The sequence below is a fragment of the Hemibagrus wyckioides genome, unplaced genomic scaffold (assembly GCF_019097595.1).
Source record: "Hemibagrus wyckioides isolate EC202008001 unplaced genomic scaffold, SWU_Hwy_1.0 Contig31, whole genome shotgun sequence".
In the NCBI taxonomy this organism is placed as follows: Eukaryota; Metazoa; Chordata; class Actinopteri; order Siluriformes; family Bagridae; genus Hemibagrus; species Hemibagrus wyckioides.
In genome coordinates, this window is record NW_026690793.1 from 132,419 (window position 1) to 149,915 (window position 17,497).

The following is a 17,497-nucleotide window of genomic DNA, read 5'->3' on the forward strand; positions in this document are numbered from 1 at the left end:
CTTTTCTCCCTTCCCGTAATTACGAGCAAGTATGCTGTCACCTCTGCTGAAACTCCTAAATTTTGCCTTACGTCATCTCTCCAGCTGCCTACGCTGCTGTAACAGGACCACCTGTTTGGTTCCTTTTGGTATCAACAGATCCAGTCTGTTGCGCAGTTGTCATTTCAACAGTGTTGTAGCTGGGGAGACTTTTGTGACTGCATGGGGAGTGTTCCTGTAAGAGAACAGAAAAGTGTTCAAGTGCTGATTTAGGGAACCCTTAAATGTCTTTAGGGCCTTCTTCAGAATCTGAACAAAACATTCTGCCAGGCCATTGGTGGATGGATGATACGGTGCAGATCTTATGTGTTGAATCCCATTCACACACAGGAAGGACTGAAACTCTTCTGACACCAGTTGAGGGCCATTATCACTTACAAGCTGCTGAGGTAATCTGAAATGACTGAATGTGGATCTAAGCACTTCAGTGGTTTTCTCAGAGGATGTGCTGTTCATAACTGCTACCTCCGGCCATTTGCTCTGAGCATCGACAATCACTAGAAACATGTGACTCTCTATTGGACCTGCAAAGTCTATATGTATTCTTTGCCATGGCTCCTCTGGGAAGTCCCATGGGTACAATGGGGACATCTGTGGCATGTTTCTTACATTTTGGCAATCTGGACATCCCTTTGCTTCCTCTTCAATCTCTGCATCTATCCCAGGCCACCAGAAGTAGCTGTGTGCCATCTCTTTCATCCTCACTACTCCCGCATGTCCTGCATGAAGTTCCTTCAGCAAAAAGTTCCTCAAAGTCAGGGGTATAACGACACGATAACCCCATAGTAAGCAGCCAGACTGTACAGTTAGTTCATTTTGCCGAACCAGATAAGGTTTTAATTTTTCTGTCATCTCTCCTCTCTTGCCTTGAGAGATCCAGGTCAAAACTTCTGACAAAACTGGGTCAGTTCTGGTGAATCGTTTCACTTGAGCCGCCGTGACAGGTGCACTTTGAACTTCTTTGAAGTAAAAGATGTCAGCTTGACCACCTTCTGATGGTGTGTCCGGCAGGGGCAGCCTGGACAGTCCATCTGTGTTGCAGTGCTGCTCAGATCTCCTGTATTTGATGTCGTATTGATGTGCCGACAGGAACAGAACCCAGCGCTGCACGCGATTTGCCGCCAGTGAGGGAATGACAGTTTGAGGGCCAAAGATAGAGGTAAGTGGTCAGTGGTCAGCAAGTAGAGTGAATCTGCGCCAGAACAAGTATTGATGAAATTTCTTGACACCAAATATGATGGCTAAAGCTTCTCATTCAATTTGGGCATAATTGCTCTCTGCTGAGTTCAGGGTCCTTGACGCAAAAGCAACTGGTCTTTCTTCACCGGATGGCATAACGTGAAAGTACCGCCCCGACACCGTATGGTGAAACATCACATGCTATATTGGTATAGAAGGGTTATAATGTGTGAGGGCCTTGGACTGTGTTAATACACATTTCACATCCCTGAATGCCTTCTCACATCTGTCGGACCATTTCCATTGTTGGGACTAGTTCAACAGTTCGTGTAGGGGACGAAGCCTGCTGGCCAGGTTTGGCATGAACTTTGCGTACTATGTCAGTAGTCCCAGGAATGAGCTCAGCTGGCACACATTCTTTGGGGACGGTGCATCCATAATAGCTTTTACCTTAGATGGAGCTTTATGGAGACCAGCGCTGTCAATTACGTGTCCAAGACATTCGGTGGGTTTGAAAAATTCACATTTGTCTTTCTTTACCCGGAGACCATGCTCTTTTAGCCGCTGTAGCGTTGTATTTAGGTTATGGAGATGATCCTCATCATCTTTCCCTTGATTAACAGGTCATCCAGATAACACTATACTCCATTTAGGCCACTCAGGATCTGGTCCATGGCACGTTGAAACAATGCTGGAGCCGAAGTTATTCCAAAAGGTAGCCGCTGATATCTATATAGGCCCTTGTGTGTCACGATGGTCAACAGCTCTTGGGAAGCAGGATCAACCTGCATTTGAAGGTAAGCATGACACAAGTCTATTTTGCTGAATTTCTGGCCGCCCGCTAATCCAGCAAAAAGATCTTCAATTAATGGCAAGGGGTACTGTTCCACAGTTAAAACAGGGTTTATCGTAACCTTGAAATCGCCAAAAATTCTGACCGTTCCATCCTTTTTTAATGCAGGAACAATAGGTGTGGCCCACTCACTGATGCCCACTTTCTTCAGTACTCTGGTGTTCTCCAGGCAGTCCAGTTCTGTTTCCACCTTAGGCTTAATTGCATAAGGAACAGGGTGGGCTTTAAAGCACTTAGGTTTACTGTCAGGTTTAATGGTCAGCTTTACAATGATGTCTTTCATGTTCCCCAGCTTGTCTCCAAACACCTCTGCATGCTTCCTCAGGATGTTTTGTAAACTGGTAGACTCTTTTGCTACTAAGTGCACTTCTTGCCAATTTAACTTTATTTTCTCTAGCCATGCTCAGCCCATCAAAGCTGTGTGACTACTACCTTTCACAATATACAGGGGTAATTTTACCTTCTGGCTTTTCAGCTTTACAGTTACATCCACCACCCCTAAAAGAGGCACAAGCTCTCCTGTGTATGATTTCAGAGTCAGCTTTGCTTCCTTGGGATGGAGGTATGGCCACTTCTCTCTGTAAGTTGACTCAGTCACGAGTGATACAGCTGCTCCTGTGTCCACCTGCATAGGGACGGCCTCCCCATTTAACAGTGGCGTCACCCAGTAGCCATCAGAATTTGAAGACACAGACATTATGTGTGAGAAGTCATTTTCTTCAGATTCATCCTCTTGTTTCCCCGTATTTTCTACTTGATTGATGTGTTTCTTTTTAAATTTCCTGACATATCCTTCTTTTTGTTCCACCTGTTTAGTTGGCTTTACTTTCTCATTTATGTTCAGCTTTTTGCTTTGACATGCACGCTCAACGTGTCCCTTTCTTCCACAGTTTCTGCAGTCTTTGTCTTTGAACCAGCATTCTTGTGCCGGATGACCACTCTTTCTGCAGCGGTAACATGTTCTCTTGCCATCCTGTTTTATTTTCTGCTCGCTCTAATGTAAGATAGACAGGTGTTCAAAAGGCTGCGCCAAGCAAACCTGAAGCTGAAACCTGCAAAATGTTGTCTCTTCTGCTGCCAGGTAGTCTACCTTGGCCACATCGTCTCAGAGCATGGTATAGCCGCCGACCCAGAGAAGGTGCAGGAAATTCGAGAATGGCCACAGCCTGTGAGTGTTCACGAAGTTCAACAGTTTGTGGGTCTTGCATGCTACTACAGGTGGTTTGTCAAAGATTTTGCTGCAGTTGCAAAGCCCCTTCACAACCTGTTGAGGAAACATGCCCAATTTCACTGGACCCCTGAGAGCCAACAGGCATTTGATAAGTTAAAGAAGCTGCTCACTACCACCACCATCCTTGGCTACCCTATGGACATTGGTGATCTTGTTCTGGACACAGATGCTAGCAATTTCGGAATCAGACCTGTGCTTTCTCAATTACAACAAGGGAACTGCGTTCTGCTCAGACAGCCGATCCGGAAATTGCTCCCATCAAGAGGTGGATGGAGGAAGGCAATGAATGACCTTCCTGGGAGAATGTGTCCCCCTATGGCCCAGCAACAAAAGCCTACTGAAGCCAGTGGCAAAGACTGTACCTGAATGAGGGCCCTGAGTTTTATCCCCAGATAATCCTTTTTTTCCGGGATGATGTAATGCGCCAGATGCACGAGGAGCCAGTGGGTGGACATTTCGGTGTGGAGTGAACACTGTCTTGGTTGCGGACCAGGTATTGTTGGTACCAAATGTGAGAAGATGTTTCACTTTGGTGTCGCACACGCACATGGGTCTGCCATTATGGGGCACCACTTACACTCTATAGTGACCAAGGCACCAATTTTGAATCAGAGGTCTTCCAGAGCATGTGTGAGTTGCTAGACATTGACAAAACCCACACAACACTTTTCTGACCTCAGTCAGATGGACAGGTCGAGCAAATTAAAGGTACTGCAAAGCAAACCCCGCAGGGGGCACCTGGATTTGAACCAGGGACCTCTTGATCTGCAGTCAAATGCTCTACCACTGAACTATACCCCCACAGGTAAGTGCTAGCAACTGACAACAGATTGCCCTTTCAAAGCGTTTTAAACCTGTCATTTTAATATTGGACCAAGGGTGCATAGATTAAAAGTCAATCCGCAGTTTCCTACTGCGATGGGATTATCTACACATGATATCGTTTGTAGGCTTGGTCATTTCCAAACAACTTTTAATGTTGTAAACTGTTAACCAGTTAAGGATACCTGAATCAGCGGAGTCAGGCAGCGGTATGCGGATTCGTCCAGGGGGCCGTCTGATCCGCAATAAAATTATCTAACGCACTCTGCTTGGTCCCAATGAAAAGAGTGTCAACTGGTCTAGGTGGTCTACTGGTGTGGGAATTATTTGTTACAATGAAAACAGTCCCTGCTGGTAGACGTGGCATAATGATCAGGGTAACATATTACTGTGAAGACAGTCCTTGTTGGTGCAGGGTGTGTGGAATTTGTTCATAGCAGACTTTGGGCACCTTAACACAAATCAGTCGCCCCTTGAAAGCCAAAGCCTATTTGAGCATCTTTGCTATCCAAGAGCATCCCTTCAAGGCCACAATTTACCCATCTTTGTAAATTCACCACGTTGTTTAATCCATTCCACAGATAAGTGAGGCTGTCGGAGGACAAAGGTAGGTCTTACCCTGGATTACATTGTTGTCGTTGCTAATACTTTTATTTAGTGAGTCCCTGCGAGTAGAGCTGGTATAATGATCAAGGGATTTTTTTAAATGTGGAGACAGTCCTTGTAGATGGTGGAGGTGTTTGGAATATGTTCTTGGCCATCAATGGGCACCTTAACACAAATTCATTGAGTCTATAGGCAATATGCTTAATCTTTTTGGTTATGCCCACGGACGACTCAACAGTCTAGAGCGCAGAGCGCTTAATGCCACTCTACAGAAAATCCTAGCCACGACCTCCGAGCAATGTCATTGGGAGTGGGACCTTATGGTTCCTTATGCTGTAATGGCATACAGAGTGACCAAACACAGCTCGACTGGGCTTACCCCAAACATGATGCTTTTCAGCCAGGAGATAATGGAGCCCATCGACCTCATGACAGGGAAGCCCCTAAGCAACACAGTGACTGAATCAGTCCCACAATATGTGATTCAGATGAGAGAATGTTTGGAGTTGGCAAATCAGGTGGCGAGGAATGCACAAGGCCAATCTGTGGAGCGTGCTAAACAGTATGATAAGCGAGTGACCAGAACATGCTACAAGGTCGGTGATGCAGTGTGGTATCTTGTCAAAAGAACCAAGCAAGTGAAAAACAAGACCAGGAAGTCTCTCCCCAACTACGATGGCCCTTACTTTATCTTGGGACATCTTGACAACCTAGTGTACTGAATCCAGAGAAATCCTAGGACCAAAGTAAAGGTCGTCATGACAAGCCCAAACCCTACCACTCTCTGCAACCCTTGGAGAACAGCTGGGTGTTTAAAGACTCGGACGGTTGGCAACCTCAGGAAGTTCCTGCCCTAAGCCTGGAAGCTGATGGAACTGGACTTCACCTGAATCTGTCTTGTCTCTTAGCAGAGGAAACTGAAAATTTCAGTGGCACGAACAGCACGCCTCGCATGGATAATCCCGCTGAACCGATGACAGAGCAGGACACACAAAGAATGTTCAGTCGAGTGGGGGTAGCATGCTGCAACAGGATTCGACAGGGACTGTTAACAACCAAATGGGGGGTAGGCCAATGGTTGGACATTGTGTTGAATGTATTTCTGCCTTTCATTTACACCGTAGATCTATGATAATATCATGGCTAATGTGTGTGTTGATGTGCCGTGTATCCGTCATACTATGTTGCTGGAGTGGTGTTAAGGGTTTAATCACCATCCAGAGTGGGGGTAGTGTTGCGGGAGTGGGGTAAAGTAAGAGCTGTTGCTTTAAGACCACTGTCTATGGGGAGGTTGTAGTCCTGAGTGAAATGCATTATGGGTAGAGTAGTGCGGAACAATGTGCTCAGAAGTGTGTGCGCGCTCGCAGTTCATCTAGTTTGGAAAGCAGAGAAAAAAAAGCTTATTTGCTATTTATGTTAGAGTTCATGTAAGTTATTCCATCCGGGAGTAAATTTTGAGGGAAGTAAAATGGCATGCATCAGCTAACTTTGTCCGTCTCATCCTTTTTTTCGAACACTGAACTATCGAACTGCTACCCTGCCACTGTGAGTTATTGGAGAGGAGGAAGTAACACAGGGTTCTTGAAAGTGTCCTACTACTGGGGTAAATATTACATTGTATTGTATATTATGTTATATTATACTGTATATTTATTGTACATTTATTGTAAAATCAGTGTGACATTAAAGGATAAAGATCGTCCTCCCGTGAGGGGCTGAGTGTTGTCAGAAGGAGCTCTTTCTCCCCGCAGGACATGGTAACCATAGTAACCAGTGATTTCCGGATTGAACCTAAGATTTCCAGCCCAGCTACAGCTTAAAACCCGTCCATTTAAAAATGAAATAAAATAAAATACCAGCCCAAAATGCATAGTGTGATAACTAATACATTAACAAACAGAAAACCCAAAACAAAAGTGCAAAGGGCACTATTTAGACACACACACACACACACACTGACAGACCCGCAGCACAGGCGATCTCACCCAGTGTCCAGCTCTTCAAGTCCTGCAGAAATCCGCGGAAGTTTTGATAATTTTATGATCATTCCTAAATATTATACAACATTACATTAGTATTATGGACTGTAAGATACTGAGCCAGGAAGTGTGATGAACGAACGAACGAATCCGACCCAAAGACGGTACTGACTGCAGAGCCGTAGCCTATGAGGCTGTCACGTGACGAACAAGTTCCCCAGCACAGACCCAGATAGGATCTTGCGCATGCGCGGTCAATACAAAATGAACGAATCACTCCCGAGTCATATTACGGATTCATTCAAAATGAACGAATCTTTCATGAACGACACATCACTATCAAACACAGTGATTCATAAAAGCATTGTTAAACATATATAAACAAAAAGTGACCATGTGCCTTTATCATGAATTAAAGTTTAAACCTATTTTCCTCTACTAAAAATTAAAAGGCAGAAATCCCTTAGATTAACCTGAAGAAACCCGAAAACATTTGGTGAATTCCTCCAGAACACATTTAAAACGTCGCCATATAGCGCAAATCAAATCAAAAACTGAAACTATTATGCTATTCCAAGTAAACAAATCCACTAATATGTGTAAAATGGTGTTTGATCCTTTACAATTAGAATTTCAGACTATGATCCTGACAGGTTGGGTCTTGAAGGTTATCTGTGTTTTGTTATTTTGACATTTTCATTTCACACTGTAGTGAATGACTCAAAGTTTCTGATACTCTTTAAAAGGGATTTGTATATAAGTGAGAAATTAATTTCATGTATTTGAGTTGAGTTGAAAATCAACATTTTAAAAAAAAAATATTTGATCCCCTGCTGATTTTGTACATTTGCCCACTGACAAAGAAATGATCAGTCTGTAATTTTAATGGTATTTTAATGTATTTGAACAGTGAGAGGCAGAATAACAACAAAAAAATCCAGAAAAACGCATTTCAGAAAAGTTATACATTGATTTGCATTTTAATGAGTGAAATAAATATTTGATCCCCTATCAGTCAGAAAGATTTCTGGCTCCCAGGTGTCTTTTATACAGGTAAGGAGCTGAGATAGTAGGAGCACTCTCGGGGAGTGCTCTTAATCTCAGCTCATTAACTGTTTGAAAGACACTTGTCCACCGAAGGAAGCAATCAATCAGATTCCAAACTCTCCATCATGGCAAAGACCAGAGAGCTGTCCATGGATGTCAGGGACAAGACTGTAGACCTACTCAAGGCTAGAATGAGCTACAAGACCATCACCAAGCAGCTTGGTGAGAAGGTGACAACAGTTGGTGCAATTATTCCCAAATGGAAGAAACACAAAAGGACTGTCAATCTTCCTCGGTCTGGGGCTCCATGCAAGATCTCACCTCATGGAGTTTCAATGATCATGAGAAAAGCGAGGAATCAGCCCAGAATTACACTGGAGGATTTTGTCAATGATCTCAAGGCAGCTGGGACCATAGTCACCAAGAAAACAATTGGTCACACATTACGCCGTGAAAGACTGAAATCCAGTAGCGCCCGCAAGGTCCCACTGCTAAAGAAAGCACATGTACAGGCTCATCTGAAGTTTGCCAGTGAACATCTGAATGATTCAGAGGAGAACTGGGTGAAAGTGTTGTGGTCAAATGAGACCAAAATCCAGCTCTTTGGCATCAACTCAACTCGCCGTGTTTGGAGGAGGAGGAGGAATGCTGCCTATGACCCCAAGTACACCATCTCCAGGTGACAGGACAACTGCACCGCATCAAAGGGACGATGGACGGGGCCATGTACCGTTAAATCTTGGATGAGAACCTCCTTCCCTCAGCCAGAGCATTGAAAATGGGTCGTGGATGGATATTTCAGCCTGACAATGACCCAAAACACACGGCCAAGGCAACAAAGGAGTGGTTCAAAAAGAAGCACATTAAGGTCCTGTAGTGGCCTAGCCAGTCTCCAGACCTTAATCCCATAGAAAATCTGTGGAGGGAGCTGAAGGGTCAGCCACAAAACCTTAATGACTTGGAGAGGATCTGCAAAGAGGAGTGGGCCCAAATTCCTTGAGATGTGAGATGTGTGCAAACCTGGTGGTCAACTACAAGAAATATCTGACGTCTGTGATTGCCAACAAGGGTTTGCCACCAAGTACTAAGTCATGTTTTGCAAAGGGGTCAAATACTTATTTCACTCAATAAAATGCAAATCAATGTATAACTTTTTTAAAATGTGTTTTTCTGGATTTTATTGTTGTTATTCTGTCTCTCACTGTTCAGATAAACCTACCATTAAAATTACAGACTGATCATTTCTTTGTCAGTGGGCAAATGTACAAAATCAGCAGGGGATCAAATAATTTTTTCGCTCACTGTATGCTCTGGATTAATAATTTAATTTATAATATAAAATTATATATAAATATATAAATATACCTTATATTTAAATTTCAATTACAAGACATCTGCAGGGTAATTACTCCAGTCAGAACAGAGAGGCTCATGAGTCCACTGGCATTGTGGAATTCTGCTATGAGGATTGACCTGAGCCTTGTCTTTAGTGCACTTGTTATCAGTCAATATGGAATTGTACCATGAGGGTAGAAATCTTTCTTTATAATAACAATGACACAACACCACACTACAAGAAAACACTTTAAGCAGAAGGATTTTAACAGTGTGATAGCACAGTGACACAGCAGGTAGTGTTGCTGCATCACAGCTTCAGGATCCCCAGTTTAATGATGAGTTCAGGTTACTGTCAGTTTGTGTGCAGTTTTGCATCACCTCCAAAAACATGACAGTAGTAAATTTACTAATAAATTCACTATGTGTAAATAAGTAAAAGGGTTTGTGTATGGAGCTCTGCAAAGGACTGACATCCCATTCAGGGTGTTTCCTACCTCATGTGTGGGACAAACTCCGTATCAAACATGATCCTGATCAGTAGAGAGAAAGAGAGAATCCCCCAAAAGGGCGTGTAACTTTCTCTAAAGCATTGGCAAAACTTCTTTATATATAACAAAACTGTGTGAAAGTTTTTGTACAGTGCAGCTGGATTTCCTGTCACTGTGGGCCTCAGAGCACAGTAGTATAGAGCAGAGTCTGATACAGCAGCAGAGGAGATGATCAGATCCACTTTCTTACTCGTTTTAGTTTGTTTTATGGACAATCCTGGATAAGGTGGCTGAGCCTGTATGAAAAGTATACCGCTTTCATCAGTTAACAGCAGAAACTCAGGTCTTGATCCAGGTTTTTGTCGATACCAGTGGAGACTGTTAACTGATCCAGTATATGTGCAGGACAGTGAGATGTTGCTGCCTTCCATTGAAAATACATTGGTTTGATCTGGTTTAATGTTATTGTCAGCAGCCTCTGCTATAAAAACATTACAACAATATTGGGATATTTTAATCATAAATGACACATTTCACATGGAAAATTGTGTCTTCTTATTTAGAAAAAATAATATTTTGTGTGCAGTGTATATGACTTACCAACATCAGCAAGAGTGAAAAACACCACGAAGAGGAACAACATTGTTTTCCTGAGTGTTTAGTTCAAACCTCTATCTTTAGAAATGAATGTCAGTGTTACTATTTGATGTACATCTCCACCTCTAGCTCCACCTACTTGTATTCATGCATATTCATGATAACTGTACTGTTCTGTATACTGTTTATATAAATCTGTAGAAATGTTTTTGCATCAAGGGTGTAACTTGGATTTGAGAAGTGGGGGGGGCACAAAATGGGGGAAAATGTTTTTGATTTGAATCCCATTTCCTGCATTTACATACATTTAGAGACTTTGGTGATACAAAATCCAGGAAATAATGAAGTTGATTATAATAATAAATTCGGACAAAAAGAATAGTAGGCTACTAAACTGTGTATATAAAAAGATGTCTTACTTTCTTTATTGTTTAATAGGGGCCAATCACCAAGACTTAAAACTCATTTTATAAAGTCAGAAATGTTCATCATTAATGTTTTGTGTGTGAATAAAATGTAAATAATTTGAGACTCAATTTCCTCTTTTAAAGAAACTTTTATTTTAAACTGACTGCTGTACCTGAAAATGTAAAATAAATGACTTGTTTAACAGGACGTCTGTCAGAGACACATCCACCAAACCTCAGGGGTTTAGAATAGAAAAAGCAGAAAGCTTTTATGAACTGTGTGTGTTACAGCATTATTGTGTAATATCAGGTGCAGATAGACAGCAGTAAAATTAATATGTACTTATATGAAGATGTTGATGATTACTTTAATAATTGTCTTTCATGCATAAACCACCACCCTTAGTTAATGAATAAATTAAAATATTTACATTCCTTGTGCTTATTTTCTGTGCAGCACAAATACCTAAGGTAAATCATTTTTATGTCTCCAACACTGTATTACACCAGGGTAGGAATAAACATCTGTAATTCGTTACTGCTGTAATCCAAAAGGCTGGGAAATTGATAACACAATAGATACATTATGTTCTTGGTACACAGGATGCAAGATTCTCACACAATCTCACAAACATAAATATATATATATATACAAAGAAGATTTTTCATTGTTCTCCATCTATCCATTCAATCACATCTTTCCATGCATCATAACTGTCCACCTCATCTGTCCTCTGATATGAAAACCACTGAGTTATGATCATATTAAGTCTAACATTAAACTAGCATCCAGAGTCTGCTTGTCATACATTGCTGAGAGAAAATGCCCGGTTTAAAGTCAACTCGTTTTTATGCTACACAGAATGTTTATGAAAATATGATTATCCTGATTAATTTACTGAAGCAACCACAACTCACATCTCTTTTCTTTCTGGTGGTTATAAGAATCTATTCTCTCTCTCTCTCTCTCTCTCTCTCTCTCCACACTCCTTTGCATTGAAATACTTGCCCTCTATATGTTATAAACAGCACTTTGAAGCCAGATAATTGTATTTACTGTGAATTATTGGAAGTGTTGCTATTTCTTGATATTTTCTGTTCTCAGACATTTTCTGTTGTGTGAAATAGTGTGAGCAGTTAGGAATCTGAGTGATATATGTGAACAGTGAAGAGTTACAGACACAATAAACTGGCAGCAGTACACAATTACAGAGGTGTAAAGTTATTTTAAAGAGTAAAAACATATGCCTGAAAGTATGACAACATCCTGAGTTCATTGTTGAGTTTGTAAAGGTAAATAGTTGATTTACACTCTCATGTTTTTACGTGTTATTTGGTCGTGATGCTAATGCTAATTTCCGTTAACTTGTCTATGGCAATTCCCATTATATGTTAGCATCAAGCTAATAGACAGCGCGCTAATTATCTTCCACATTTTTAGTGGTGTTGGCAGTTATATTCTCTGTTCTCAATCCTTCATAATTGGATTTATAATAACTCAAATATGCTTTTGAGTTATTATATCTTTTGTGTGTGTTTTTGTAGTTTTGTTGTACCTTTATATTAGAGATAATAAAGGTTACAACTGCACAAAGAATCTTTGTCTCTCATTCGCAGAATTTTGTGTTTGTGTGTGTATGTGCGTGTTTGTGTGCGTGTGTGTGTGTGTGTGTGTGTGTGTGTGTGTGTGTGTGCGTGTGTGTGTGTGTCATTCCAGTCTCTGGGTATTGAGGAGTCTGATGGCTTGAGGTAAGAAATTGTTACACAGTCTGGTTGTGAGGACCTGGATGCTTCAGTACCTTTTTCCTGAACATATTTTATAAATTAAATATGTTAAATATCACCTGGCAGATGTAGATTTGTAAATTTAATGTGGTTAATGTGAAGTTGTGTTAATCGCTCAGTATTCTTTGTTTGCTGTTTCCTCCAGCTGTGTATGTTTTCACAAATGTTGTTTGTAGCTGAGGTTTACCAACAAGTTGTTAAATTGAGTCTCTTTCATCTTCTGTGGTTTTAGAAAGTTCATATGTACCATTTTACTGTTTTTGTACAGCCTTTCACTGACTCTGTGTCACTGTGCTGCAGAGCACAAAGATAGACTGCAGAATCTGAGAGCTTTAGACCTCTGATAGTAAGTTCAGTAGAGTCTCTGCTCGTTTTTGTCTCTAATCGATGATCATCAGGAGTGCTCACTAAACCACTATATGACCTGGCGCCTTTATACAGTAAATACTGTGGTGCGCTGTTAGGATATTGTTTGTACCAGTAAAGATAAATGGTCTCACTGCTTGTCTCATATGAACATTTCAGAGTAACAGTCTCTGTTTCTTTCCTGACAATGTTGGCATCTTCATCCGTTGGTCCAATTTTATCTGCAAAACTGCCTGGTGTAAGAAGAACATAAAGAAATATATCAGTGAAATATTTTATGCAAATCACATAAAAAAATAATTATGGTCCAATTTTATTTGCAAAAATACCTGGTGTGAAAAGAATATAAAAAAATATGTTAGTGGAATAGTTTTTTAAAACCAAATATTGACTTAAAAAATCAATAAATGACTAGATGAATAATAGAAAATATGGCCATTAATTAATGCACTGAATTAATTGAATAAATATTATTGTAATAATGAGGTCTGTTAATAAATTGATAAAAATGAATTACCTGTAACTAGAGTGAGAATCAGTGGTATGTATCTCACTATGTACAGTAAGTTGTATAGTTGATCCATTTCTGAACACAGCTCTGTGAGGATTCTGTATAATAGTGCTGTATGTGCTGAACTTTACACGTCTCTAGAAGGACACACCTAGGAAGTGATGCTGTTGTAGTATAATTTTACACAGATCATCACTTCACAGTATCAGTGACAGTGAACTGAGTCACTAATACAACACAGAACTATTCCACTGTTGCTGATCAACCCACTGCATCTGACTTCACCTCTTAAACATATCTTTTGGAGTTAGAGATCAGGGCTGTGTCTCACGACTCTAACGCCAAAAAGACACAATAACTCACAGTACTTTAACCTTTGATACTAACTTTTTAAACTAAATACATTTCCAAGTTTTTTCTATTTTATTTCAAGTAGAAATTGGAATAGAAAAGCTATACTTGTATTCAGGCTGTATAGGTAACAAGAGGTTTTGTGTTTTTGTTAGCTGATAATTCTGAACTACTGTATGAGTGCAGCATTTGACTCTGCAAGCTACTGTTATAAACAGACATAGCTAATGTTAGCTTGCTAGCTAGCTGTCCTCAGTTATATCAGAGAACAAACAACTCCTGTTCAGTCTTCTGCAAGAGTCTCGTCATGATGAGGACCAAAAGAGAAAAATGAAATAAATACATGGAAGTTTGCTGATCTTATGGCAGACTGTTGTACATACATTTATTTTTTTAATTATTTTGAATTATGACAACAATTACAACACAATACATAAACATAGCAACAAAAACATTAATTTGGGGAAACAAACACGTTTTAATTAATAAGGTTCTTTTTTTATTTCCCCTGTTTGAGTAAAAAAATCTATAACAGTATAAATAATAGCAAATAGTTACTTAAATAGTTAAAATGAATTGTTTCCTAGAGTTAGGTTTACTTAATTTTCTTTTATTTAAGTTGGTAAAACTGAAACTTTTTTCAAAATACATTTTTGTATATTTTTGAAAAATGTGTAATGAATTACTGTAAAATATTTACTATGATAATGCATTTAAAAAACTAACAAAAGTCAATTTAAGCAATTATTTAATGTACATTTGATGTATAATAATATCCTGTTCATGAGTTTATTCTGCTGTGTGAGTTTATTTCACTTGAAAATTTTGAGAGTCAAAAACTAGCAGAGTTCCTGATTTGATGGAATGTAGATTATTGAGTTTAAGCAGTTTATCTACCTTCAGTATAACAAAACTGTGCCAGTGTTTTTGTACAGTGCAGCTGGATTTCCTGTCACTGTGGGCACCAGAGCACAGTAGTATAGAGCAGAGTCTGATACAGCAGCAGAGGAGATGATCAGATCCACTTGTTTAGTTTTATCATCAACTTCAGCAGACAGACGTGGTGGCATAGGGTCAGTTTTATCTCCATTCCGTAAGATGTAAAAAAGGAACTCAGGTTTAGCTTTTGGATGTTGTTTGTACCAGAACAGATTTTGTGCTGTAGCACTGTTTTTGTAGCTGCAGGACAGAGTAACATCATCACCTTCATCTACAACTTTAAGAGGGGAACGTGGCTCTATTGGATCTGCCATGGAGTCACCTGTCATAGAGAAGAGAACATAATCATTTTTATTTTTCAGTTATATAACTCATATTATACTTTTTCTTTACATCATGAAGGCTAATTAATCATTAATGTAACACTTCCTTTCTGAGAAGGTCAATGATAACTTACCTAATGAAAGCCACAGACACATGAATATAACAGTGATCATGATGAATGGTGTTAGCAAAATGACAATATTCTGAGGTCTTTCTGTACTTTATTATATTAACACTTCTGAGGTTCATGAAGCTCCACCCCTCAGCATCATATGACAGTGTCACCAGTTTTACTGACAGATTCTTTACTGCATCCTGACATTACATTCAGTCTCACATGTGGAACAAGACATTTATCATTCATCTAATAATTAAGGTTTTACATATTATACCAGGGGTCTCTAACTCCTTATTGGACTCTTAGTCAAATATCAAGTGGTTTAGACAATCAATAAATCAATTAACCAATTAATTACTTTTTGTGTATTTATGTGACTAACAACATTACACTTAAATGTGTTCATTTATCAGCTTTTATCTGAAAGCTTTATCTTTAATGTGAAAATGATTTCATTAGGTAAAAAATAAAAATCCACATCATAGGTACAAAATCTACAATGTTGAGTTTGTTGAACATTTCCTGATAGAGACATGGTTACAGAGTGACAGCAGCACATGTTTATTAGTGGCTGGGTTTATTGTTTTATTCTGCCTCCTTGTGGAACAACAGAAACTGGCGCTGTTTTCTGAATATTTTCATTCAATTACTTTCAATAGATGATTTTAATGTAGAACAAAGTTAATTTCTAAATTTATTCAGTAGGACAGATTAGCCAGGATACCACTGGATAAATGGATAAATGGTAATTGCTAAATTTTGTATAGCTAATATTCATTTATTACATTCTGACTATTTAAAATCAACTTAAATTACTTCATAAAACCTTATAAAAGTATGCATGTAACATGTACAGTTCTTTTTGTTATTGATCTAGACATCACTCTGCTTCAGTAAAGAAATTAAATTCCCTAATGTCTTGTCTTTTGTTGTGTATGGAACACGGGAGCCTGTGTTAGCTACACACACCATTTTATTCTTTTTTAATTTTTTTATTTTGTGTATTATATCACTTTATGGATTCGTTATCTTTTCTTTCTCTTTTTTGTGTTATTTTGTTTAGCTTTTAGGAGGTTTTGTTTTCCTTTTGCTCTCTGGATCTTCATAAAGCTTCTTGAAGCTCCACCCTGCAGTATCACATGACAGTGCTGATCATTATCACAGCCCAACAAACTCTATTATCTTTCTGTGTCAATATATATATATCACTGGCCTTCTCTACTTTAGGGGCCACAACCCCACCAAATACCATAGATAGGTATTATTATGTGACATTGTGATTGTATGTATGTTCTGTTCCCTTATTTCCCAATTATTAGGTTTTGTTTCTGCTCATGTGTCTCTAACTGTCCTCATGTAGGTGGGACTCTGTGGCAATCACCATTAACTGGGTGACACACTTGACCATTGAGAAGACAAGAACCCAAAAAAGAACCAAAAGAGGTGGAGCTACCAGTTTAAAATGCAGCACATTGTTTCAGACTCTTGGTTCAGTGTTAGCATGCTATTCTGGTGTTTGTTTGTTTGTTTGTTTGTTTGTTGCTTGCACTCCGTGTGTGCACCTACATTCCACCATGTAATTTTTTTTTTTAAATGTCTAGACAAACTAGGTTAGCGGGCAGGGGTCACTCCTTGTGTTTCTTGCTAGCTTAGCCTTAGCCATTGATTGATGTTATGGCAGTTAGGCTGTTATATTAAATAAAGCCTAGTGTATTATATTTTTGCTATATTCATTCCTTTGGCAGCGTCCGTGTGTCCATGTTATCTCTCCTTGGTGAGACTACCTTTTATGGTATTCTGGTTTTATGGTTGTTGCTATAATTCAGTCAGCCCACAATCTTAAACTGTTGTTATTCTTGCACTTAAGGTTTCTGCTTCTCTGGAAACCTAACAATGATTAATTTTTTTTTTTTTTTGTATTTAATGAGTGCATAGGATAACAACCACTTTCTTTGGTATTTCAATGAGGTTTGGAAAAACATCTGCTGATCTTGACAATAATATCAAAGATGTTGTGTGTTGTTCATTAAAAGTTAAACAGAGACCCTGATGTTTCCAGTGTTTTTTTTTCAATCTGCTATAGGTTCTAATGCTCTGACACTCAGTTTCACATATTCACATATGCTAGCAATATTTATCTGAATGTAGTGATGATGATGGAACGGAGGTGTGTGTTCTTCTGTCTCTGCAGGAAATTAAAAACACTTCTGGGATTTTTGGGATCTCTGAGGATCGCTAGTGAAATATTTGTGTCTAAATGAATGAGCTTTCTCCTAATAATCCAACATGTGTCAAAAATAAACTCTTTATAAATCACAAGAGAAACAGAATTCCCCAAATTTATGCATGTAAATTCAAAACTATCATCAGAACTGATTTCAATATAACAAAACAGTGCAGCTGGATTCCCTGTCACTGTGGACACCAGAGCACAGTAGTATAGAGCAGAGTCTGATACAGCAGCAGAGGAGATGATCAGATCCACTTTCAGACTTATATTCTGCCTTTTCTAAACTT

General features: G+C 39.3%; 1 non-coding gene and 1 gene segment (V, D, J or C); both read right to left on the bottom strand.

The window, feature by feature from the left end:
- Nucleotides 1-4,031: 4,031 nt before the first annotated feature.
- On the bottom strand, nucleotides 4,032-4,103 carry trnac-gca (transfer RNA cysteine (anticodon GCA)). The gene has a single exon. It is a non-coding gene; the product is annotated as a tRNA-Cys (tRNA).
- Nucleotides 4,104-5,936: 1,833 nt separating this feature from the next.
- Nucleotides 5,937-15,040, bottom strand: LOC131350303 (T cell receptor alpha variable 12-2-like). The segment is given in 3 exon segments: nucleotides 5,937-6,029; nucleotides 14,571-14,860; nucleotides 14,996-15,040. Coding segments are annotated over 3 exon segments (423 nt in total).
- Between the last annotated feature and the right edge of the window lie 2,457 nt (nucleotides 15,041-17,497).